The 27,618-nt window shown below is 37.6% G+C and overlaps 1 protein-coding gene across 1 annotated transcript in view; it reads left to right on the plus strand.

Moving 5' to 3' along the window:
• Nucleotides 1-27,618, plus strand: part of LOC146385238 (dolichyl-diphosphooligosaccharide--protein glycosyltransferase subunit TUSC3) — a 79,534-nt gene that overhangs the window by 16,021 nt on the left and 35,895 nt on the right. Inside the window, exon 2 of the mRNA XM_084930862.1 lies at nucleotides 25,503-25,672. Coding sequence (XP_084786988.1) covers nucleotides 25,503-25,672 — 170 coding nt within the window. The remainder of the gene's footprint in view (nucleotides 1-25,502; nucleotides 25,673-27,618) is intronic.

Genomic DNA, 27,618 nt, shown 5'->3' on the forward strand with positions numbered 1-27,618 from the left:
AATCTGCAAAAAGTTTAAGTTTATCATCTTGTCTTTATTTTTAGTTACCACATACCTTAAACACTTCAAGCTGTAAGCTAATGATAGTTATATAAAAGCAGATGCAGCGAAATACTGCAAAAGTAATTGGATTGAGCTTCACACTGAAAATGGGTAATGACCCAAAGCATGCTGCAAAGCAACCAAAGTATGTCTCAAGCAAGTAAACTGGATATTCATCAGTGCCCAAGTTGGTAACCTGGTCTCAACCCAATAGAGCATGCTTTTCAGTTACTGAAGTCAGAGAGACCCACAAACAAGCAGCATGAGAAGGTGGCTGTACTAAAGAGCTGACAAAGGGAAGCAACATTTTTTTTTTTACACTTAGTATTTAAACTTTTGAGGATATGAGAATGGGGAACTGTGAAATGAGTATATAGAAATGATTATGATTTAAAAAAGTTAATTCAGTATGGTTGTTTAACTCTTTTAATTAAAGTACTCTTGAAACATCTTGAATGTTTAATTTTAAATCCATTGTGGATGGATTTTGGATGGATTTTAAATCTACAGGCAAAACGACATGGGTGTTGTCCAAATAATTACGGAGCCAACTGTGACACAATGAACCAAATCAGTTTAGATTAAAGCTGAATGCCAAATGTCTTTTATTGTCAGACCTCTATTTCTCCCTTTCACTACTATGAGTTTACTAATTTTGGAAACTCTTGCTCTTGACCCTATTGGAGTTCTAGACAGGATGAAGTGTCATCAATTTTAGAGTTTTTACTTAAGACAATTATCTGGGAAAACTAAAGTGAAGTCGCATTGCTTCATTTAAGTCATATGAATCTAATAACACCACCACTGTCTTATTTGAGCAGTAAAAACCTAAAACTATTACATGCATGGTACATAAAAACTAAGAATCATGCATAATGTATATCATTTAAATACAATAACAACATGATCAAAACACAGGAAAGTGCTGGTGACAAATATGTGATCTCACATCTAAGGATGGGAATTGATATGAATTTAGCGATTCTGATTCATTTAAAGCGCCTTGAGGCAACTTTTGTTGTGATTTGGCGCTACATAAATAAAATTGAATTGAAATTGAATTGAATTGATTGCAGTGCTAATATCACTTATCTATTTGAATCCTTATCAGTTCTCGTTGACTTCTCATTGGCTCAGCTTTGGGAGTCACCAGTAACATAAGTTACTCCCAGAGCAAGCAATTTGTTACACTACTTGTTACATTACTTTCTCTGTAAAATGACCTAACACATTGTCATAATTACCATTTAACAATAGAGAACTATAGGATAAAATCCCACAGACCAACACAAATCCCTATCCTAATGAGGACCCACATATGAGCTTATTCCTAATATTTGGGTATGAAGAGAAAGCTGACTGGACAAGGCAGCTTTGAAAATCGGCACAAAGAGATTTGAAAGCAATTGCCATAGTGATTATATTTTAAGTGATTATATTTTAGAAACATGAACAGGTAGAAACAGAGGCTGAAAGCTGAATGTCCTGGGTCAGGGAACTGTGCTGGGGTCAGCATTCACTCAACTGTAACATCACTTTGAGTTCTTGGCTAGCTTAGCATTAGCATGCTATCTGTGCAGATGCTTGCAAAGAGCTGACGTTCTGTTAAAAGTATAATGAGGTTGTTTCTGTCCTGGATGCAGTTTGCACTTTACCATTGCACTTTTGTGCAAAAAAAAAAAAAAAAAAATACAAGTAATATTTATATCCATGCTGCACACTGTGTCACTATTTTCCTCCTCTGGCACACAAACTGAAATCAGCTGATTGCAGCGCAAGTGCAAGTAGAACTGATCAGCAGAACTGATAGGCAAGCAGACTAACAATTTCAAGTAATTGAACTGGGTTCCCAATTCCCATCCCTACACTGTAATCCCAAAAGTTATTTGCATTCAAATGGTTTAGCTATAATCACTGATGGTAATTAATTTTCTTTGTAAAACTAAAATCATATAACTGTGTCAGACAGAACTCATTGGTGGAAGCTTTTTGCACTTAACCTATATTGTTTTGCATGTGATGCACTAAAATGAATACATTTAACATGGTCCTTTCTATTTTAAGTTTATTCTAATAAATAGTTTAAGTTCAATTTTTTATAAGAGAATAAGTTTTAAACTCAACACTCAAATAATAAAAGTAAATTTGATGTTTACTGATCATGTTTAGTTGAAAGCACTTTCACTATTTTTAAGTTTTTGTTGCCCCTCCCATATTTTTCCCGGCACTGGAACCGAAGAGACGTCTGGACTTGTTTGTCAGGAAAAATTAAGACAAGTCGTTTTTGGTGGTTTTGCCTGGGATTGGACATGTTTGTTTCAGTCTACAGTCGATAGGGAGTACTTTTCCTCAAACCTCCACGCAAACTGGTGAGTTAAATCTTTGTATTTCAACTTTAAGCAAAAATAGTTGCATGTTACATTACGCAAATGTGCACGCTAATTCAATCTACAGTGAACCCTCGTTTACCGCGGGGGTTACGTCCCAAAAACAACCCGCAATAAGTGAAATCCGCAAAGTAGTGAAAAGTATTTATTATAAATGTTTTAAGGCTGTAACCCTCACAGCCTTAACCCCTGCTCATGCGTAATGGTTCTAGCATCTTCCTCGTCCATCCAAACCGCGCGGTTCCATTGTGTGATGTGAGCACATCCAAACCGTGTTCAGGGTTAGCCCGGGTCCGGACTCTGGCCCCGGTCAGAGGAGGAGGACCAGAGCACGGCCGGGCAAGCCCGGCCATTCACACGGACAAATAAACCTGTCATTATTCTCTGCACAGCCGCGCTCTGACGCTCAGCCCCTCGCTGAGGCTCGAGGGGCTGAACACCGCTCCTCTGCACCTGTACGGCCTCTCGTAAAGTTTACTTTATTAACATGTGCGCCGCTGCAGCGCCATACAGAGCTGAGCAGCGTCTCGTCCTCGGCCCTCGCTGCTCCGTGCGGTACATCGTACTGAACTCTGCAAACGGGACTCGTGTTTCAGAAAAACTCGTGTTTTTTCCTCTCTCTGGACTTAACACTTTACTGAGGTTTGGATGTGACAAATAGCACTTCATTTGACAAACTGAAAGCATTCTGTGCCGTACAGGAGTCACGGTCCTCAGCCAATCAGAACGCAGAACACGTCGTGCTTCATAAACTGTAAAATAATGCATTCAAAATTGCACAAAAAAAATCTCTTGACGGGTTGCTGCCTTATCAACATTGAAGAATGGGTCAAATGCAGAGTACAAACTTCATTATACAGTTGTATAATGACAATAAGCCTTACAGATTCCCCAAATTTTCCTGTTTTTTTTTTTTTTTTTAATTTGAACAATTAACTTGTACTTAAATAATAAACAGCATTTATAGAAATACAATACTTTGACCTTTTATACTTGTGTTACTCTCCACCAACAGGTTAACTCACAGTTTCCCCCCCCCCCCCCCCCCCCCTCTGTAGAATGCTGCTGATGGTGACCTTGAAATCCCAATAGGAATCATCTTCAATGGTGAAAACGGAAGTCCAGAGCAAGAACTGAACCCCTCCCAGCTGGGGATCCTTCTAGAGGGCAATGTGGTAATGGATTCCATCTGCAGTCTTCCTTTGGCAATGTGTCTCCTGTTTGGACTGACTTGTGCACTCCACTTGGAGTGCCCAAAGTGCATGAAGAATACATTCCTGTTTATCCAGCAGATTATGCTGAATCTGGGACGAAACGATCCTCCTCCAAAACTCCAAAGGCTAAAAAATGAGCTTTCAATGTGTGCATAGATACATTGAATGTTCACTCTTCATTGAGCAGCTTTTTCTCAAGTTCAGGAAGTCATTATTGTGTTTGTAATTGTCTTTTTTTGTTTTTAGTGGATGGCAAAACCAGGGCTTAAAGGAGTAGTTCACTGATTTTACATACTGACATATGTTCTTACCTTAGCTTTGAAGAGTTGATGCATACCTGTCTTGTCTTTGTGCGAGACAAAGGCTCTCCCATATATTCCAACTACCTCCACTTTTTGCTCCTTTTAGAAGCTACCGAGCTCCTCCACGTTTTCCCTATTTATGTAAAATTACATGAAAAGTTACACTATCTAAGTTTAGTTTCACTAAATTTAACGTATAGATTTTTTAAGCCGATAAAAAGGGGCACTATATTACAAGCGCGCAGTAACCCTAGTGCACTCTGGAGCATAGACTGAGTTACTGGGGGGATGAAGAAGTGCTCCTACAGTGTTATTACACCTTGTAATATAGTACCCCTTCTTATCGGCTTAGAAAATCCACACGTTAAATTTAGTTAAACTAAACTTGGAGAGTGTCACTTTTCATGTAATTTTACATAAATAGGGAAAACGTGGGGGAGCTCGGTAGCTTCTAAAAGGAGCAAAAAGTGGAGGTATTTGGAATATATGGGAGAGGCTTTGCTCCATTTGCATGACTGAGGGCACGCACAAAGACAAGACTGGTACACATCAACTCGTCAAAGCTAAGGTAAGAACATATCTTATTATGTAAAATCAGTGAACTATTCCTTTAATTTCATTGTCTCGCTGGGGCCATTCCTTATTCCATAGTTTTTATTTTTCCAAGTTAAAATATTTGTGAAAATAAGTTTTACTGTTACAACTTGTTACCCAGAGTGTCGCACCAAAGTTCTTTACTTGTGATACACAGTTTTATCTGTTTAAAAGGATTGTTTTAAAGAAAATGTTTTATTGGAAGTCCAATTGTGCAAACAAAAAACTTACTGTTCAAAAAAAACTACCTCAGAGACCACAAATAAATTCTTGTCAAAAAGTGGCTAGGAACAACTGAAATATTGTGTTTGTTTCTGAAAGAAATGTCTTCTTAGAAGCGCCATGTGTAAAAATTGGAATACTGTTCAAAGGAAAACAAAAGTCTTGTTTTGTTATAAATAAAGTAAAAAACAAAAAACAAAAAACACTTTAGTGGTCTTTGGTTTTGAGTGTGTTTGCCTTGACATATTAAGTTTTAGTAATAATAATACATTTAATTAAAAGACGCTTTTAATTAAACACTACGCAAAAAAGTGAGTTTTGTAATATTAGCACCACTTAAACAATTTAGTTTTTTCTATTAGTATTAAGTTAACTGTACTTAAACAAATTATTTTTGAAATATTGAATACTTAAACACTTTAGGTAGCGATGACTCAATATAGTAAATTGTGACAATTTTACTTTTAAGTTTACTTGACTAAATCAGTTAATTTTTTGTTTTGGGTTGATTACTCAAATCATTTGAAGGGAATCTGTTTCCTCAAACGATTTAAGTGTATTGAACTTATCCGGGTTTACAGTGTAGTCATGTCATGCTTTTATTTATTTTAATAGTTTTTGATTCCTATGTTGACAAAAACAACAACAAGTTAACAGAAGCCTATGCTGAAATGCAGTAAAACTTTCACAAAGACTCTCTTGACTGGGGAAAAAAAGAAAAAAAAAACTGTACTATGACTGACAGATCATGTCTAACAAGGAGCTTGATTTACGATGATTGCAGTCCTTATTTTAGCTGAGCAACTCGTGGTCACGTATCATCCATACTGTTATTGAACAGCCAATTAGTCTCGCTTGATGAGCTCAGACCGTTATCTGTTTAGCACTAGTTCACCATTTCCCAACTGACACCACTTTGCAGTTGGCTATAAGACAGCTGGGCTATGAGAAATAACATTACTGCATGGGTTTTATTTCCAGGCAGTAAAATAAAAAGGTTCTGGACAGCAGCTTCTCTGCATTGGCTTTATGCTGGCTCATTCTGAAATGGGCTCTTTAGCCTGTTTGCCACCCCACTCTGGTGTATGTGCTTCATTAAACTAAGGTTAAACATAAAAAAAAAAAAAAAAAAGTTGCCATCATTAGATAAGATGTTTGCTCACAGGTTATGTTGCTCAGTCTTGTCTCTTTGCTTACTCTTAGCTTGCTTATAAAAGCAATGCTAAATCCACTGAGTAACCCATCATATTAGAAGATTCTTTATATAATCCTGATTTATGTTAAACTATTAGTTGAAAATATTTTTTAGTATTGTTTTTTTCCACAGTATGCACAACAGTTTCTTTTGCAGTGTATTTTGTTTTAATGTAGTAATACATTAGAACAAAACAAATTGTTGTCTAACATTCAGTCTCTCTTGGATTCATTTGAGCAGAGATGTGACTTTCAGTAGCCTGTTATTTGATTGAAATTTTAAATGATTGTTATCTAAGTGATATTATCCATGTTGAAGTTTAAAAACTGCTTGAGAAGAATGGAAGAAGAAAGTACGCAGACCAGACAAAATGTAAGTAAACTGAATTGTAGAGCATAGACAGTAGATTTGAAGAAAGTTCAAATTTCTAATTGATCTAGGTGTACTTGCGATATTCTTTGGAGGTTTTTCATAGAATTATTGTTGAAAGCTGTGAGAATGAGTGAAACTGCTTACCAAGGCGTGAATGTATAACAAATGTGATTGAGGCTTATTAGGAGTATGTCTGTACTAATACTAGGAAAAGATTTTAAAGGCTAATGAGGTAGCAAAATAGGCCAGTCACACTTTTTAAAAATATGTGTGTTGTGCACTTGGCCCTGACTAAGACTATTAAAAACTATTGATGTATATCTCAGACAGGTATATCAATTTAAACTGAGGACCCCCCCCCCCCCAAAAAAAAAACCCTTCATTTTTTTGTTGTTAGACAGGACAAGGAATGTGTTTACTTTTTTCTTTCTCACCTAATTGAAGTGTGCTGAAGTGTATCTGAACTGAATTACTTGTAACCATAGATCTTGTGTTGTTGGAACGCACTGAATTGTTAATTAAGGGATGAAACAAAATAAATGGCTTTCAGAATAATTATTTTAAAATATTCATGATTTATTCATATAGTCAGTTTTAAAATATGATCATGTGGGCATTTTGTTTCTCTGCGGTGCATATATCACTATAGAAAGCAGCCAGAGCTCAGCCATGCTTGTGCGCATAATCTGTGTGCTCTACAGTGATGGGAATAACGGCGTTACAAGTAATGGCGTTACTTTTTTCAGTAACGAGTAATCTAACTAATTACTATTCCTATCATTACAACGCCGTTACAGTTACTAAGAAGAAAATGCGGTGCGGTCACGTTACTATTTTTCAACAAACAGACGGTTGAAGCTTTGTTCAGCTTACCGCATCTTATCAGTTGCACGGAAGTAGCTGACTACATAAGTAATCTGAACGCTACAGCTTTAAGCAGCTGCGCGTGCTCCCGCGGACGGCAATCACTTTCTGGCAGACAATCACTTTTTGGCACAACACCTGGAGCTAAGGGGCAAAACAATCGCATGAGTGCTGCTGTTTGACTGAGGAAGAATAAAGTAGTCATGGTAAGCCAATCACATGACCACTTCAAGATTACAAAGCAACAAGGTGATATATACCAGTTTTTAAATTGTGTTACTAGGCCACGTAAAACCAGAGTCATGATAAACACTATATACGGGCGTTTTTTTTCCTCAATAGTTTCATCACGTGTACTGTCTAAGGACAGCGCTAGCAAGCACTCTCTGCTTATGACAAAAAACAAAACAAAACAAAAAATAGCCCTTTTGCATTGGTGGAAAAATGCACCATGTCGACCAATCAAAAAAAATGATATGGCAACATGACATTTGGTTGTTTAGGAAGACGGGGAAGTTTTAGGCGGGAAGGCGAGAGAGAGAGAGCGAGTTTTGAGATGTGAGAGATTTGTGACGTTTAGCGTGTTTGGAGTGTGTAGTTAATGTGTTGTCTTGTGTAGTTAGTGTGTAGTGTTATGGATAGTTTTGTGTTGTGTGTCAGAACAATGAGGCGACTGCAGTCTCCAGGTAGAAAACAGGATGAGTGATACACCTGCTGCTGTCAGACCTGCAGGTATCAGGCTGTGATGTTCTCTTTTATAGTGGACAGAAATTATTTTTTTGGAGTGGCACAAATAATTTGTGTGGCATCTTATTGAATGCAGAACAGCTGATTGTTATGTAAATAGTTTGAAATGGTTACAAAAAAGGTAAAAGGTAAATGGATGCAAGTAACTTTGTTGTTTGCAAAACTTGTGAATAGGATTTTAAAATTGACAGTTTATATTTACATTTAAAGTTATGAAATATGATTCAATAAACATGTTTGTGGTTGTTACAGTAAAAATATAACTTTTTCTACTCGGATTTTATATTTTTTGTCTGATTTTAGATCAATTGTGTTAATACAGTATGTTAAAATGAAAACACAACTGTAAATTCAGACACGTGAGGTTGTGCTGGAAAGAATGATACCAAACAAGGCAAATAAATAGTTTTTAAAGGTGAAATGTAGAGGTCAAATCAGAAATAGTCAAAAATGGCCAATTACACCCTGGACCCCAGAGGGTTAAACATTTTTTTTTAAAGTAATGCAATAGTTACTTTTTACGTAATTATTACTTTTAGAATATTGTAACTCAGTTACTAACTCAGTTACTTTTTTGAAGAAGTAACTATAATTAATTACTTTTTCAAAGTAACTTGCCCAACACTGGTGCTCTAGTACTTGTACCACTACACACCTGGCTATAGCTAGCCCCTTTGATGAAGTGCTTTAGTGATTATCTTTCCTGTTATACAGCAGGTTAATGAATTACAAGGTTACTGAAATTGGTGTTAAGGGCAGATATTTGAAATTCAAGAATGCTACAAAAAACTGTCCATGATTTTTACTACTTTAGAATTTGACAGTTGTAATTACAAAAGTTAGAGGCTTAGTTCTATGATGGAGCTGCTATAATGGCAGAAGTACTTAATGGAGTACAAGCTTGCATAAAAGAATCTATCCCCCACACACATTTCAATTCAATTCAATTTTATTTATATAGCGCCAAATCACAACAAAAGTCGCCTCAAGGCGCTTCATAGATACAGAGAAAAACCCAACAATCATATGACCCCCTATGAGCAAGCACTTTGGCGACAGTGGGAAGGAAAAACTCCCTTTTAACAGGAAGAAACCTCCGGCAGAACCAGGCTCAGGGAGGGGCGGCCATCTGCTGCGACCGGTTGGGGTGAGAGAAGGAAGACAGGATAAAAGACATGCTGTGGAAGAGAGACAGAGGTTAATAACAGATATGATTCAATGCAGAGAGGTCTATTAATACATAGTGAGTGAGAAAGGTGACTGGAAAGGAAAAACTCAATGCATCATGGGAATCCCCCGGCAGCCTACGTCTATTGCAGCATAACTAAGGGAGGATTCAGGGTCACCTGGTCCAGCCCTAACTATATGCTTTAGCAAAAAGGAAAGTTTTAAGCCTAATCTTAAAAGTAGAGATAGTTTCTGTCTCCCGAATCCAAACTGGAAGCTGGTTCCACAGAAGAGGGGCCTGAAAACTGAAGGCTCTGCCTCCCATTCTACTTTTAAATACTCTAGGAACAACAAGTAGGCCTGCAGAGCGAGAGCGAAGTGCTCTAATAGGGTGATATGGTACTACAAGGTCATTAAGATAAGATGGGTCCTGATTATTTAAGACCTTGTATGTGAGGAGCAGGATTTTGAATTCAATTCTGGACTTAACAGGAAGCCAATGAAGGGAAGCCAAAACAGGAGAAATATGCTCTCTCCTTCTAGTCCCTGTCAGTACTCTTGCTGCAGCATTTTGGATTAGCTGAAGGCTTTTCAGTGAGTTTTTTGGACATCCTGATAATAATGAATTACAGTAGTCCAGCCTGGAAGTAATAAATGCATGAACTAGTTTTTCAGCGTCACTCTGAGACAGGATATTTCTAATTTTAGAGATGTTGCGCAAATGGAAGAAAGCAGTCTTACATATTTGTTTAATATGTGCGTTGAAGGACATGTCCTGGTCAAAAATGACTCCAAGGTTCCTCACAGCGTTACTGGAGGCCAAGGTAATGCCATCCAGAGTATGAATCTGGTTAGATACCATATTTCTAAGATTTTCAGGGCCGAGTACAATAACCTCAGTTTTATCTGAATTAAGAAGCAGAAAGTTAGCGGCCATCCAGGTCTTTATGTCTTTAAGACATTCCTGCAGTTTAACTAATTGGTGTGTGTTATCTGGCTTCATGGACAGATAGAGCTGGGTGTCATCTGCATAGCAGTGAAAATGTATGCTATGTCTTCTAATGATGCTGCCTAAGGGAAGCATGTATAATGTAAACAGAAATGGTCCTAGCACTGAACCCTGTGGAACTCCATAATTAACCTCAGTGTATGAAGAGGACTCTCCATTTACATGCACAAATTGGAGTCTATTAGATAGATATGATACAAACCACTGCAGTGCAGTACCTGTAATACCTACAGCATGTTCTAATTGCTCTAATAGGATATTATGGTCAACAGTATCGAACGCTGCACTGAGGTCTAGCAGGACAAGCACAGAGATGAGTCCACTGTCAGAGGCCATAAGAAGATCATTTGTAACCTTCACTAAAGCTGTTTCTGTGCTGTGATGAGCTCTGAAACCTGACTGAAACTCTTCAAATAAACCATTCCTCTGCAGATGATCTGTTAGCTGTTTGACAACTACTCTTTCAAGGATTTTTGATATGAAAGGAAGGTTGGAGATTGGCCTATAATTAGCTAAGACTGCTGGGTCTAGAGATGGCTTTTTGAGTAAAGGTTTAACTACAGCCAGCTTGAAGGCCTGTGGTACATAGCCGATTATTAGAGATAGGTTGATCATATTTAAGATCGAAGAATTAATTAATGGCAGGACTTCTTTGAGCAGTTTTGTAGGAATGGGGTCTAAAAGACACGTTGATGGTTTGGAGGAAGTAATTATTGAAGTTAACTCAGAAAGATCAATTGGAGAAAAAGAGTCTAACTTAACATCAATGGTACTAAGAGTAGCTGTAGATAATATTACATCTGTGGGATGATTACTGGTAATTTTTTCTCTAATGATAAAAATTTTATTTATGAAGAAGTTCATGAAGTCATTACTAGTTAACGTTAAAGGGATGGTTGGCTCAACAGAGCTCTGACTGTTTGTCAGCCTGGCTACAGTGCTGAAGAGAAACCTGGGGTTGTTCTTATTTTCTTCAATCAGTGATGAATAGTAAGATGTTCTGGCTTTGCGGAGGGCTTTCTTATAAAGCAGCAAACTATTTCTCCAGGCTAAATGATGATCCTCTAAATTTGTGACACGCCATTTCCTCTCCAGATTACGAGTCATCTGCTTTAGGGTACGTGTTTGAGAATTATACCACGGAGTCAGGTACTTCTGATTAGAGACCTTAGTTTTCACTGGAGCTACAGTATCCAGAGTCGTACGTAGTGAGGAGGTGAAATTATTAACAAGATAATCGACCTCTGTTGGGGTAGCGTTCAGATAGCTGCTCTGCTCTGTGTTGGTACAGGGCATTGAAGATGATAACAGTGGGTGGATTATATTCTTAAACTTAGTTACAGCGCTTTCAGAAAGACATCTACTTTGATAAAATCTACTCTCCACCGCTGTGTAATCAATTATTGTAAATGTTATCAGGAAATGATCAGACAGGAGAGGGTTTTCAGGAAACACTGTTAAATGTTCAGTTTCTATGCCATATGTTAAAACAAGATCTAGAGTGTGATTAAAGTGGTGGGTGGGTTCTTTTACATTTTGAGAGAAGCCAATTGAGTCTAATAACAGACTAAATGCCATGTTGAGGCTGTCATTTTTAGCATCTACATGGATGTTAAAATCACCCACAATAATTATTTTATTTGAGCTCAGAACTAAATTAGATATAAAGTCTGAGAAATCAGACAGAAACTCTGTGTAAGGCCCAGGTGGACGATAGATGATAACAAGTAAGACTGGTTTCTGAGTTTCACAGCTGGGGTGGACAATGTTAAGCATCAGGCTTTCAAATGAATTAAAAGTCTGTCTTGGTCTTTCATTAATTAATAGGCTGGAGTGAAAAATTGCTGCCACACCGCCCCCTCGGCCTGTGCTTCGAGGTTTCTGGTAGTTAGAATGACTCGGGGGTGTTGATTCATTTAAACTAACATAATCATTCTGCTGCAACCAGGTTTCTGTAAGGCAGAGTAAATCAATTTGTTGATCAATTATTAAGTCATGTACTAACAGAGACTTGGAGGAGAGAGACCTAATATTTAATAATCCACATTTCACTGTTTTACTCTTTGGTTCAGATGTGGATACTGTACTGTTCTTTCTTTGTAATTGTTTATGTTTAAGTTGTTTGTTGCTGGTTTTTAGTTTGTTTTTTGTCTTTTTGGAAGCTGACACAGTCTCTATGGAGATGGGTTTTTGGGGGGGTAGCAGGAGGAGAGAAGCTGCAGAGAGGCGTGTAAGACTGCAACTCTGCTTCCTGGTCCCAACTCTGGATAGTCATATTTTGGGGGGTTTAATAAATTTGTCCATATTTCTAGAAATGAGAGCTGCTCCTTCCAAAGTGGGATGGATGCCGTCTCTCCTAACAAGACCAGGTTTCCTCCAGAAGGTTTGCCAATTATCTATGAAGCCCACATCGTTTCTGGGACACCACTCAGACAGCCAGCAATTTAAGGAGAACATGCGGCTAAACATGTCACTCCTGGTCTGATTGGGGAGGGGACCAGAGAAAACTACAGAGTCCGACATTGTTTTAGCAAAGTTGCACATCGATTCAATATTGATTTTAGTGACCTCCGATTGGCGTAACCGGGTGTCATTACTGCCGACGTGAATTATGATTTTACTGAATTTACGTTTACCCTTAGCCAGCAGTTTTAAATTTCCTTCAATGTCGCCTGCTCTGGCCCCTGGAAGACAATTGACTATGGTTGCCGGTGTCTCTAGCTTCACATGTCTGAGAACAGAATCACCAATTACCAGAGTTTGACCCCCGGCGGGTGTGTCACCGAGTGGGGAAAAACGGTTAGACACATGAACGGGTTGGTGGTGTACCTGGGGCTTCTGTTTAGGACTATGCTTCCTCCTCACCGTAACCCAGCCGCCCTCTTTCCCCAGCTGCTTGGGGTCTGCCGGGGAACAGCTAGCGGGGCCTACGCTATCTTCGGCTGCACCAGCTACAGGGGCCTGGCTAGCTAAGGGTGAATGAAGGGTGCGAAGCCGAGTCTCCAATTCAGTAATCCTGGCCTCCAGAGCTGCAAATATGCTACATTTGTTACAGATATCATTACTGCTAAAGGAGGCCGAGGAGTAACTAAACATCTGACACAATGAGCAAGAAAGTGCAGGAGGGACAGGTGAAGTAGCCATGGTGCTAACGAGTCGGCTACGAGCTAAGCTAAGCTAGCGAAACAGTACAGAGACAGTGAGTGAATACTTTGGCTATAAATTAGGTAGTGAGTACACAGAAAGTGTGCTTCGGATGAAGCACGTGAAGATTATACTATGAAAGAAGAATGTATTTAAAAGTTGTTAATTAAATTGCTAAGCAAATAAGCTACTCAGAAACACCACTGTGTTTGAGCAGGAACAGGAAGTGATACTCTACCGCAGAGCGAGCGAACACCAAGTGACAGCGCCACCAAGATCTGTAAATTTTTTAATCATTTAATCATGTGATATCCTAGGGACCATCAAAAATTAAACACAAAGATTTTTTTTTTTCCAAAAAGGATTGTCTGTGTTTTTATTTATTCTCACAAACAAAGCAAATTACTGGATAAAATTTGCAAGAGCATCTCAAGTAAGGTGGAACCTCAATTCAAGGTTGATGTGTACCATCCAGAAGAAGCTCACAGAGCTTTTCCAAAATATACTTGATCATGCCAACGATTTTGACCGTAAAACCGCACATTGTGCTTTAGGACGCTTGAGATGCCTTGTCTTGTTTTTCTTTTGACTACTTTTTCAGTAGTGCGCTACAGCATAGAATAGTGTCCAAAAAAATAAATATGTAATAGTAAATGGTCGATGGTGCTGTAAATTTCTTGAATATGGTCTGTTCTCATATTAAGAAGAGATTTTGTGGCAGAATGCATTTATAAATAAAAGTGTCATTTCTGATTACATCCTTCTTTTAACATTTTTTTTAAACGTATGGCCATGAACCAGGGTTTGTTTGATTTTTGAATCAAATATGTAAATATGTTTGAGTCCAGAGTACTTTATTGGCATGGCATTTTCAAGAACTGACTGACTACATATACACCCTTCAGATTTACACATTTCTCTAACATGCTCCTGTCAGTCTTTAGATCTCATCTCTTTATTTTTTGTATGGTTTTAGTGCGTCAAATGGCAAATTCTTTATCTTTACATACTCATTTTTACACAATAGCCTTTCACACCATTTGACTAAAGTCCTTGAGTCTTCTGCTTTCTTATTTTTCCTCTGATTTTCCTGTAAGATGGATTAAGAAAGATGGGGGTTGTAGATCAAGCTGTACCACCATATTGCTTCTGTGCTTAATAAAACCACAATACCACCCACAACTGAATTGTGCTTCTAAAATCACAGAGCACACTGTAAAGATTGGCCCTTTCTTTGTTCCTTTTTTAAAGGTTTTGATTACATACTCAAATTGTGTGTGAAATACTAAATGAATGCTGCACATATTGCCACAGTAACAGTGTAACACATACATTTTTGTTTGTTTGTTTTGTCTTTTGCTCACTTCAAATTGTGAGGCACAGTTCAAGTAGAGAAATTAACTCATTGAAAAAGCCAATCTAACATTCGCTTAGTTTCTGTTCAAATTTAAAGGAACAGCTAACACATCTTTAGGGCTCCACTTAGGTATTCTTGTAGAGAATAAAATGATTTTGAAATGGTTTTGAAATACAGTGCTGTGCAAAGGTTTTGAGCCACCCCTGAATTATTATTTTTTCCTTCCAAGGAGCCAGACTTTCTTGTAAATGTTTTACAGTAGTCTTGAGAAGTAGTTCTCCAGTAGTTGTCTTTGGACGTTGGCTCAATTGTCACTTATTTTTAGTCCAGTCCTTATTCCTGAACCTTTTCAGACGGTTATGTATAATAAAATCAGATTCATAAAGGTCAGTTTTATAATAAACTCTGTAATATTTAAATGTGTTATTACCAAAGTTAAAGGTCATAAAATGAAATCTTATGAAATTGTTTGCAATGTGTTAGTTTTTTCCCCCCCTTGGTTTCTCTTTTTGAGGATATTTCAATGTGTCTTTGGTCTCGAACAAACTGTTATTTCTCGTCATTCCCCCCCCAAAAAATGTATTGCTGGCTAGTAATATATCACAATTTAAAAGTTTACCATGTGCAACCGTAAATAATTTGGCCTACAACGCTGCCTTGTATTTGTCTGTATATGATCAACTATGTGTGTGACATGCTTTCCAATGCTGTCTGGAAAGCATCTGATTACCAACTTCTTAATTTTTCAGCGTGATAATGATCCCTAACACCAATGAAAACACATATTCTAACACCTTAGTGAAGTCCTGGAAGCTGGGACTTCAACATTACTGAAGCTGTGTGGAATCATGCTGGCGGATAATTGAACAAAAGGTGCAAAGATCCAAAGGAGAGCTTTGCAGCATTCTTCAGGAAGCCTAGAGAACTATTCCTGGAGACTATTTACAGAAATTACAAGAAATCTTTCCTAAGAGCTCAGGCTGTATTGAAGAATAAAGGTGGTCAAACTAAATAATTCAATTCAGTTTTATTCATATAGTGCCGAATCACCACAACAGTCACCTCAAGGTGCTTTAGATTGTAAAGTAAAAACCCTACAAAAAGAGGGAGAAACCCAAACATGAACATTCAACATGAAGAAACCTCCAGCAGAACCAGGCTCAGGGAGAGCCAGCCATTTTCCGTGACCACGTGGGGGTGAGAGAAGGACGGACCTTCAAACTTGTTAGGATTGTGCAAACTCTGTTTTGCCCTATATGCTGTATTTCCACGTGTGTTTGCAATTGTTTTAATAAACTGTTGCACATATTTACAATTTTCCTAGAAAACTATAAAGAAATGAGGGGTGTCTCAAGACTTTTTCAAAGAACTACATTTTTTTTGCAGTGCACTGAAATTCATTTAGATTTGGTCCCTTCCAGAAAATATAACTTTAACAATATAATAAAGTTCCTCTTAATGATTAACTCTTCACACAAAGTAACATTTGTGTCCTTCTCGATGGTATAAAGTCAGGTAAGCTAAACAGTGTGTGTTCATTCTAATAGTCCTGTGGAGTAGTTGTATGATTGACCTACCTTTTCCTGATCATGGAATTCCACTAACTTTTAATAATTTCAGTTAATATTGACCTTGCTCAGGTTTAAAACTGACATTAACTCACATTAGACTTGAGACCCTTTCCCAGTAGCATAAGGTTTTAGTTTTTTTCTGACTGCCTGACCTTCTTCATAACTTTTTCTTTCTCAGTTTCTTTTTCTTTATTACATTCTTTCTCTCCCTCTGTCATCGTTACTTGTTACTCGCCCAAGTTATTTATTTATTTTTTCATTTTTCCCTCATACCTTGCTTTCATCCTGTTTTTTTTTTTTTTCTTTTTTCATTTATTTTCTGATCCTCCTTCCATCCACCTGGATTTATTGCTGGAAGTAGTATAGTGACCATATGCTCCTTGATTCTTTCACTGACTCGCTATTGTCAGACTCACCCCTTGCCCTGTGTCTCCATCCTGAGTTTTTATTTTTTTATTAGGATGTCTTTATAACAAAATCAAACTGCACCATTGCTCCATAAAACCAGTTGATGCTATTTACTTTCAGTAGAGAAATTATATTTGAAAAGGTGGGGGAAATGAAAAATAAGGGTAGAGGACAGGATGAATATAGATCAAATACAGTCACGTAATGTTTTATGTATTATGACATATTTAAAACACACACACACACACACACACACACACACACACACACACAACAACAAAACAATTGTAGTCTTTAGGTAAATTAGTTAAAACCAGCGTGCATGACGTAGCGCGCACATGTTATTATTTAATGAAAATTAAACCAAAATGAAGAAGCAGTGTGCTTAAAAAAAAGTATGCACCATCTTTCAAAACCACTCTACACAGAAATAACATAGAAGTAATTATTTTGCATGTGGTAATCAGTCTGTCACATCATTGTAGAGGATTTTGACAGTCTTCTTTACACTGTTGCTTTATTTATTTGAGATTTGTGCTTATTTGTTTAGTCACAGATGTCTTAAGATCCTATACAGCAATTCAATCAGGTTTTTTTTTTTTTCCCCAGCCATCAGACTTGCTATTGTGCTTGAGACCATTATCCTGTTACGTGATCCATTTTTAAGCTTAAACAGTTGTACAAATGGCCTCATATTTCACTGTGGAATACTTTGGTATACATGCAAGATGCCCAGATACTGTGTTGCAAAAAAAAGCCTACCCCTTCACCACTGTGTTCCCCTGTTGGTATGAGGTGTTTGTGCTGATTGCACAGTGCATAGCCAAACATCTGAACTCTTTTTTTTTTTTTTTTTTTTTTTTTTTTTGTATAAAAGATATTATTCCAGAAGATTCATGCTTTCTTCAGATGTGACTTGTAAAGCTGCTCTGTCCTGATATGTGCTGTTTTAGAGAGAAGCGTTTTTTTTTTTTTCTCCCTGACCATTCCATGGTCAAAGCTTGGGGTTAATTATTTTAACTATTTTGAATATTTTTCAAATTCATTTGGAAAATAATAATCTTTTTCACAACACAATGATTCTCTTCAAATTGTTTGGACACGGCCCTAGAAGTCCTTCCAGATCAATAAGCAGCAACAACTGCTACTCAAACATCGATATTGATGTATTTCCTTTTTAGCATTGTTTGAGACACAGCTGAATCCTCCAGAACATCAGTTTTTATAGGTGATGTTCACATTTGCTGATGATTAGTTAATCAAGTGCATTTGATAATCAGCACCTGGCTGCTACTTACCCTCTTAATTCTTATGGAAGTAGTAAGGGTGTACTCTGTTTTTGACACACTGCTTCTTCATTTTTGGTAAATAAAAAATGACACTGTGTGAGATATTGTGTTTTGTAGTTAATCTGGAGTTGTCTTTATACATGTACAAACTAAACAGATAATCTCTGACTTCTGTTTCTTTTCTTTGCCTGATAAATTTAACTAGAATAAATACCATGAAATGGTAAATAAACACCTTGAAATGTCTTGTTAAAATATTGTTCCACAAGTAATTCTCATAAGATTGCTTGTTTTTGGGTTTTTTTTAACGAAAATCAGCAAACAAAAAAAAGAGAAAAACCCCACCAACCATGGAGATTAAATGTAGTCCTTTGGTTTATGGTGTAATGCAGACTTTCCAAGTCTCTCTTTGATCTGTGCTGGCGAGCTGTTCCTTGAGCGAAACACATGCAGAAAGCCTATACTTATATATGTTAGATTGCAAGAAACAAGATGTGTTTGCATGGTTAGATTACTTACACTGATACACTTCTACTCTTCTACTATAAAAGGCTTACTTGTTTTTGAATCTATGCCAATTTGCTTTGGTCTGGTAAGATCACTTTGCTTATTATTAAATCAGTCTGGCTCCCCCTGTGTTCATAAATTTGCGCTATTAGATAATTAGATCCTCTCAGAACTTTTCACTTCTGAACAGACTCATTTCTGATTGTGGCTTTTGCTAATTTGCCGTGCTTGGTAAATATGGCCCAAAGAGTGAGTCGTTTGAAAAATAAGTGATGTCAAATTGAATTCAAATAGGAAATAAACAGTTTTACCCAGAGCTCTAAACACGGGTCTTAATGAAGCCGTTTCATAATATAATCATTTACCCTTTGAGCATTCAGTCTAGTCATTCGCATAATGCATGTTGTTTTATTAGTTTCATATTCTTCACATTTGGCCTATATCTCTTCTTAATGGGCATTTAAACGGTCAAAAAAAAGTTAAAAAGTTCAGTTGAAACTTTGCAGACAATCTAAACTAACAAACACAAAAGACTAAGGCACCCTATGGGGGGGAAAAGACAGAAGATTTAAAATGTCAAACCATTTGCCTTGGAGGTTTGGAAAAAAACTGTAATCTGTAAGGAAAAAAATAGGCAAACCTTTAGATATTCTATAAGCATCGCTGACAGAGACAACCATTGGCACTAATAGGAGAAAAGATATAAAGTAAAATTAAATCACCGGAGGGTGACGGATTGACAAAGGGAACAGAAAAATGCATTTATTTCAAATAATTGTTATTAGGCAGATAAGCTGACAAATCCTTACCCAAACATGTCTAGTGAGAAGTCATGATATTTTTGGGAAGCACAGATTATGGGCTGACAAGTGTGGAGTCGGCAAAATGAATGCTTGTTTTATTCAGTGGAGGTGAGAGAGAGGAACAATAACTGACTTGCACAGATATGCTGCCAATATGTCTGCTGTTATATGTGATAGCATCTTAACACCTTATCTGTTCTCTACCTTTTAAAAATCCTGAAAACATGTTCACAGAATTTCCCTGATTACCTGTGTGTGTGTGTGTGTGTGTGTGTGAGAGAGAGAGAGAGAGAGAGGGTGAGATCTGCTTGGAAATGGACAAATTGATGCAAAACAAATGTTTGCATTATTTTTAGTCTGGGGAAAAGTTTTCTTATTATGGCTTTGTGCTCACTTGTCCATATTAATAATTGTTCTCTGTTATGTTGTCTTGTTCCCTCTTTTAAACGTTATTTTTCAAATATGTTCTTTCCTTTTTTTTTTCCCCTTTAATTAGTAGCCATTGCCATATGCAGGATTCTTTTTTTATTTTCTATCCCACCACTGAATTCATTTATACACCCTGATTTCTTTAACCTGTTGCTAACATCCTTCCTATATTTTTCATTATATCTTATTCAATATAAATAAATAAAAAGAAAAGAACCACTGAGTATTATTTTTTTCCTTCCTTCCTCAATTCCTGTGTCCTCCTGAGCTTTTATAGTGCATCAGTACATGAGTATCCTTTATGTATCTTTACTTTAACACAACACAGAAAGGTCATCATAAGGACACTATGATTACAAGAAACTGACCATGAATAAGTCTTTGTTGGGATTTACAAAAGCAACATGATTCTGATGATGAGAGAGGAAGAGCGAGTCTTTGTTCCTTTATTATATGAAGTCAATTTCTAGTAATCCCCCTTTCAATGGGAGAACTGAAGCAAACTGTTTGGAGGCTGATGACCAAAGCAGAAACCCATTCACTCACAATAGCCCTTGGTTAAGACTGCCTGGAGCAAGGGATTGTTGAGAGAAACAAACACTGTTAGCTTTTTATGTTGAATATTCACAGATCAAACCCCTGGCTGTTTGCAAACGAGGTATATAAAGATACTCCATAGAGGTTTTAAGACTAATGCCGATGTGAAACACACGTAGGAAAATTTAAAACCATTTATTTCAACCCCACCCCTTCCCGTGCATGTGCCCTTGTTATGGCACCACCATTGAAGAGTGTTACAAATTGTACTCTCTACATTTCTTCAAAGGAACTTCTCAGTTGGCCTTTGAAGACAGAAAAATAAAGACAGGACAGTTTGTTTCTCTGTGCATGCTTTTTCGAAATGACAAAAATAAAAAATTCACATGTGCATTTTATCTTTTAAACAGTGAAAATCAAAATGAGAATTTCAAGTGGCACAATAGAGATTTAAACTAATTGACCTCTGTGGCTTTTCTAAAGTAGAAACTACATTTTTTTTCAACTGAGAGGTGAAGGACTTTTATAAAGAAAAAAATACAAAAATAAAACTCGTAGCAGCCATGACTGAACGAGTCAAATCAGTCTTTAAAATGTTCCTCGAAAATCTTTCTCACATCATTCTTCTTCACAGAAAACCTTTGCTGCCTTTTTATTTTGGGTGGGAACTTTAACCTCTGTCAAACAAAGTGATGCAAAAGTGTTATCAGCTGCAAAGTTGACCATACATATCAGCTTTTGATTCAACACTACATAGCTGACAGATTAATTTATAACTAGCTTTCTTAATTCACAAACTGGTCCTTTGTTTCACTTACTGATATATTTTCTAACAGTTTTATGGCTGGCAGAGTAAGTGTATGGTTGTGCAACTAGATGACTAAGAAACTAACTGGCCTCTTTCATGCCCCACTTAACCTCTTTCTACATGGTCATTGCTGGATGAATCAGTTGCCTTATATGTCATGCATCATACTCCTGGATGTCTAATCACATCTCTTCAAATTATCTTCCTGTGCTGTTGGGATGCACTGCTAGTAAGATCTTTGTGGGTTTGTTGTAAAGTAACTTTTGTTGTATTTATTTTACAAGTCATGACACTCAGTTCTTAGCACTGTAGTGGCTTTGCGCTGAAAGCAATGTGAAATGTCAGGAAACAAGAAAAGCAGGGGCAAAGAATGAACTGGAGATTAAGTAAGAAATAGATATGATGAGACAGAGTGAGAGCAAAATGGAAAATTGTGAACATAGAAAAGATTTAGTTCTAGGTTCACTTCTAGTGTTACAATTTGCTCCATACCCTATGAACTATAGTTTTTCGTGTGTGTCTGTGTTACAGAGAGGTTAAGGGATTCATATTTAGTAATACAAAAGGAGATGGATAAAACAGGATATCTGTAGACCATTTGTGCGTTTTACTCACTGGATAACACGCACACATGCACGCTTGGTTACGATTCATTTCCATGCCCTGTGTGAGAAAAAATAAATTATTTGTTATCGCCTTGATAGACCAAATACATCACTCCAAAGTGTGTGTTGTGACTCTGATATAACTACTAGTGCTTTGGTGACACATGTGATTCTTATATTTGACATTTTGTATTGCCCAAAGTTAAGTTTCAAAAAGCAAAGAAAGCACTACAATGTGTTACTTTTCACATAAGTTTCTTTTTTGCATCACTCAACTTGTTTATGACTCTCTTATGTGCACCTGTTTATGCTTCATTTTCTATTGTTACCAAGGGTCCTTTGAAGTTTCCCAACATTGTTTTTTTATTTTGTTTTTCACAAAGTGCTGTATCCTTGACATAGGATAGATTTTTTTTTTTTTTTTTTTTACTTTTTTACTTTGCAGTGTGTATGGTTTCATTTCATTTTGTGTTCCTTCATATGTCCCAGTTATAGTCATCTGAAGGCATCTTAAAAAAAAAAAAAAAAGGAAAGGAAAAGCAAAGAAAAAATTAAAGTCTTTTTGTTCTATGTTCAATTATTCAGTGCTAGAAGAAGAAAATGCTACATTTCAAAATGATGAATGTTAGACGGTTCAAGAACAGTTTCCAGTTTACTGTATGCCTGCGATATGCATTTTAGGTAGAATTCATTGGAATGTTATGGGCTTCTATTTTTACATAACCCCCTGTGCCCAGCCTATAGCGTTGTTTGTGGATATTTTGATTTGGATCAGGTGACTGACTTGGTGTCAGAGTTTTACCCCTGATACTGCTGGATAAACAGAAACTCACTCAGGAACGAGGTCACACAAAGCTCAAGTTTTCACTCGCGAGAGGGAAGCAGTTGTTTTCAACCCACTTCAACTTGCGTCCCCCTGCAGGCTGCTTTTATTGCTTACACACATGAATATGCATAGTCTCATTAACACGTGACATCTTACACAGGCATATATGTGAACAAAGCACTCTGTGTGTGTGTGTGTGTGTGTGTGTGTGTGTCAAGATGTGGCCCTGTCAACGCCTCCTTAAAAAGCCGGTGACAGGAGTCCAGCGGTCCACCTAAACAAAGGGCTCTTACACTTAAGCAGATACAGAGTAGGTGTCCTCCCATAGTATAAATCAGAAAGAGAAGGTACGACCTCTCTCATGACCTTAGGATGTGTGTGTATGCCAGAGTGCTCTGGAACGTACAGTCTTCGCAGACTACTAAGGATCAGACATCCTATCAATATGCAATTGATTATATACCTCTAAATATTATTGATTATATGTTCCTAAGTACAAATGACAATCATAAAAATATCACTCCAACACTTGGCTATTAGGAACATTTCATTTATTTGCCCCATTATCATACCACAGCATAGTGGTATGCTGTTGTCATCATCTGTCTTTGAAGAGTCATCCTATCTGACCTTACACGTCATACACAATGACTAAATTTGACATTTAATGACAGTCTTTTGCATTGTCAAAAAAAAATGTTCACTTTCAAACACAGTCACAAAGAAAATAACCAGGAACGTTGGAGTGCAGTTATTTGCATATATAGCTTAATAAGTCTCTTATTTGCCCACGCAATTATTTTACTTGATTGAATTTTAACTGTGAGACTGGACGAGTTGAAAAATGCTTTCAAGCTAAATTAAACTACTTTAAATTGCTAGTTTAGTAGAGCTGTAAAACATTAATACTGGTAGCAGTGCAGCTGTAAAATAATTTCAGTAAGGCTAATCATACATGCCATAAGACCCATAATTTCATTCTCAAAATGGTGTGATAGTGTAATTATGCAGTTTTATGCCAATTAGTTGTCAGAAAATAATGTAGTACAGTGCAAAATCTAAATTTAAATATAAATGTATGTTTTGTGGCTTGCTTTTATATTGTCTTAATAACTTTTGTGTTTCCTTGCTGATTCAGCCCCTCATTTTAGACCTCCATACAGCAGCTCATACCTGAAAATTGGCACAAGTAAAAGTGTTTTTTTTTTTTTTGTAGTGGTTGTTTTGTTTTTTTTAAACTAGCTACTCTGTAATGGTCCTGAAAAAATAGTGTGCATTCTTATCTATACTCACATAGTACTTCAGAATCTTTTCAGCAGTAGTGTGTGTTTGTGCCTGTGCGTGTGCGTGCGTGCGTGCGTGCAACAAAAGTTAGACAGTGCATCATTACTGCAGTATGATTGGCATCCAGGACTGACAGTTCTCCTTTTGGGGGTGAATGCACACGGGCAGCAACAAGGTACATAAATCAAAGGCAGAAAAGCAGAGGTGTATAGAAACCACTTTGTACCTCATGTGGACATTCACACTATTGTGTATACATTTGTGTTTTTGTGTAGTACTTATTGTTGCCTTTTCGTGTTCCCTTGGGAATCTCCTTCCTCATTATACATGGGAGTGTGTGTGTGTGTTGTCTAAAACACACAAGCAATACTGCAGAAACACATGTCAGCAGCGGTGTGTATTGCCTATATCTGCCTCACTCTCTTCCTCTTCCTCCTTTTAGTTTTTGTTTGTCTCTGTCAATCTTGTCCCCAGGCAGTTTACTGGAGAGATTTAGACAACAGCTCTGCTTTCTTCAGCCAAGTCTATGACCTGATGTGCGCGCACGCGTGTGTGTGTGTGTGTGTACATGTAAGAGTGAGCAAAAAAGATTTTGTGCCCAATTAGTAGCTGGAGTGAAGTGCAATGCTAAATTATTTAGTTACTGTCTACTTGATCCAATGCTACCAAATTTGGGGAGACAGTAAGATGAAAAGTTAATCTACATATGTAATATGTGATGACAGAATGCTTGCCGCTGATCTCTGCCATGCTTCAACCCTGAATTAAATGTCCCTCTGCCAATACCAGAGATGCGTGCATATGATGGCTTCTAAAAACTGACAGTGAGAATTAGAAAGCATGATCGTGAACTAGGCTTGGGCAATTGGACGAATATATCGACTATCGACGATAGGCTGAGCCCATCGTCAATTGTTTTTACAGGGGTGATTTATTTATTTATTTGCCCCTGAGTAAGTTTGCTAATAACGATGGAGCTAATAGAAGCATCAACAGAAAAAAATAAATAAATAATAGCGCTGTTTTAACAGCACCCTCTTTCATCTGCGAGCAAATGCACCCTCCTCAGAGTGCGCCCAAATGCTTGTTGATGGAGCTGCGGTGGTGATAGCTGCATACTCAGCCGGATGGTGGACACGTACATGCTCATGCAAGTTAGTCGTGTTTGAGTACTTTGCTCGCACTATACGTCTGCACAAGCGGCACACCTCTTTACCTCTTTCCTCTCTACCTCTTTCATCTGGTTTAAAGCCAAAGAAATCTCACATTGGCAACTTTATATTTTTTTAGTGCTGTCATCGTCAATGCGCCGTCATCACGACTAATGCGATTAACAATTAACCCATCTGGAGTCGAAATCCCTGAAATGTCCCTGTCAACACATTTTGGGCAGTTTGTCCAAAGTTTGTTCATTCTGCACTCCAGATGGGTTGAGCGCGTAAAAAATTTAAATTGCGTTAATTGTGATGACCACGTTAACGCCGCATTACCGCTGACAGCCCTAATTTTGGGGGGGGAAATTAGTTTGTACCCTATTAATATTTATAGGCCAGTAGTCAAACCTATTTTTATTTAAGTCTTCTACCACCACTGAGTCACCCTTGGACTTTCAGTCAGAGTATACATGTTTCACATGAGGAGAAAAGGCTGGAAGAAACATTGCCGTTTTTTAAGATAAAATGTAAGGAAGCAGGATCATACATACTACAGTCTTATTCCCCTGAATTGTTACTTAACTATGATTGCATTGTTCTTCTTTTTCCTATAAAATCCTAATGGGATGTATTATTTCCACCTCTTTCTTTTTCTGGGTGTTCAGAACCTGCTGTCAGAGAAAGTTGACCAGATGATGGAGTGGTCTTCTCGGCGTTCAGTTATCCGGATGAATGGGGACAAGTTCCGTCGTTTTGTCAAGGCCCCACCCAGAAACTACTCTGTCATCGTCATGTTCACTGCCCTACAGCCTCAAAGGCAATGTTCTGTCTGCAGGTATATACACGTACACGCGCAGTGCACCTACTGTAGGACACAATGTGCCATAGCTCTTACTGTAACAGCTATTCCTTTGTCCTTCCCGCTATTGCCCAAGATGTCATGCCCTCCTGTGAGTTTTCTCAGTGGGCTACAGTGAAAAAGTCCTTTCAACTCATGTTCTTTTCTTCTGTACTACCAAAAGGAAATGAATACTGTCCACAGAACAAGTCCCATAGCCACTTATATACTAGAAGCATTAAATGCACAGGGAGATTTAAAAAAATAACAACAACAGACAAAACTCCAACTGCAATCTTAAATTGTAATTACTACTTAAAAAAATCCAACCTGTATCACATTTGCAGCAGAATGAGGTACAACACAGCAAGGTCAAGTACCTGTATAACAAATTAGATTACTCTCTCTAAGATTACTGTCTCTCTAATCTAATCTGAGGTTCTTCAACAGTTTTTTTTTCTTGTCTTGTCCGTGATGGTGGAGAGGTTGGAATGGAAGAAATTGATTCTGTGGAAAGCTATGTTTTATACGCATAATGAGTAGGGATGGGTATCGTTTAGGTTTTATCCGATACCAGTACCAAACCGGTACTTTTGAAACGGTGCCGGTGCTTAAAGAATGGAGAACACACACTTTGTCCAAAAACCTCTCATGTTTAGCTGTTTTTTTTTTTTTTTTTTTGTAAAAAGATAACAATGTTAGCCTTTTCTGCAGCTATAGGGCATATATGGTATCACTCTTGGCTGGAAGCAGTGCTTAATCAATGGAAAAAACACCAGTTTTGTCTAAAAACCTCTCATGTTTAGCTGCTTCACACTTTTCTTTGGTAATTTTAGGCTTTTTGGCCAGGGTGAAGGGAGTATCTGCCATCAAACAAAAAGACAGCCGCATGTAACTATGACGGTGTTTGCTAGTTCACCTTACGTGCATTAATTTAATAACGTGGTTAGCCTACTCAACGTAAATTACACACGTACAACATTAAGCTACTCACGCAGAGAAGAACGGCTGCTGCTGCCATCATCATCCTCATCATTTCTGCTACACTGGCAGGGCTAGGGGCCAGGACTCTCCTCTTCGGGTTCTTTGGGGATGTTGCTAACTCCGGGTCCGATAACAGGCACCACACCCGCAGTAGATGTGCCTGGTGTGAGGTCTCGCAGCAAGCTATCAAATACGGCGCATTTCTCGGCTTTTAACAAAATTCTATACGTCGCCAGGTGTTTCATCAGATTCGAGGTGTTACCTCCTTTGCACAGTATCACAGTATCAGCTTAAAGCACTTGTTGCAGGCTGCTGAGTTTGCATCTTTTGCTGTGAAGTACAGCCAGACTTTTGACCGCTTCGCCTTGGGCATTTTTAATCTGTAGCTCTGCTCTAAAAGAACGTACGTACCTGGGCCTGCCTACTACGCTTGCAAAGGTAAAATGATTGGCTAGAATTCAAAGTGTATGACATCTCAGGAAAAAAAAAAGCACCAAAATAAAGCACCGAAATGTGCGCTGCTTTTCGGTCTGGTTACTACCGTTTATGTCAGAACCGTACCCATCCCTAATAATGAGATGAGATCAGGAGTGTCTGTAATTGATTGATTAAGAATTCTAGTTGGGTTGGATCAAATACTTATTTCACTCAATAACAAAAAAAAATATTTATTTATAACTTTTATGTCATATATTTTGCTTTTTTGTTTTGTTTTGGGGGGCAGGTAGATATTATCTCTCTCCATCCGAATGAAACTACCATGAAAATTAGACACTGTTCATTTCTTTGCAAGTGAGAAAAATTAAAATTCAGCATTGGCTGAAATAATTATTTCTCTCATTCTATTTTTAATGAAAATTTGTTCTTATGTGAATCTACAACTTTAACGCCCTAACAAGTGTTAAATTATATTTCAGCACCATGGACAGTTCTTATTGTGGCACTGGAGTTCATAATTG

The sequence above is a fragment of the Perissodus microlepis genome, chromosome 6 (genome assembly GCF_051167445.1).
Source record: "Perissodus microlepis isolate ML-2025 ecotype Zambia chromosome 6, ASM5116744v1, whole genome shotgun sequence".
Classification (NCBI taxonomy): domain Eukaryota; kingdom Metazoa; phylum Chordata; class Actinopteri; order Cichliformes; family Cichlidae; genus Perissodus; species Perissodus microlepis.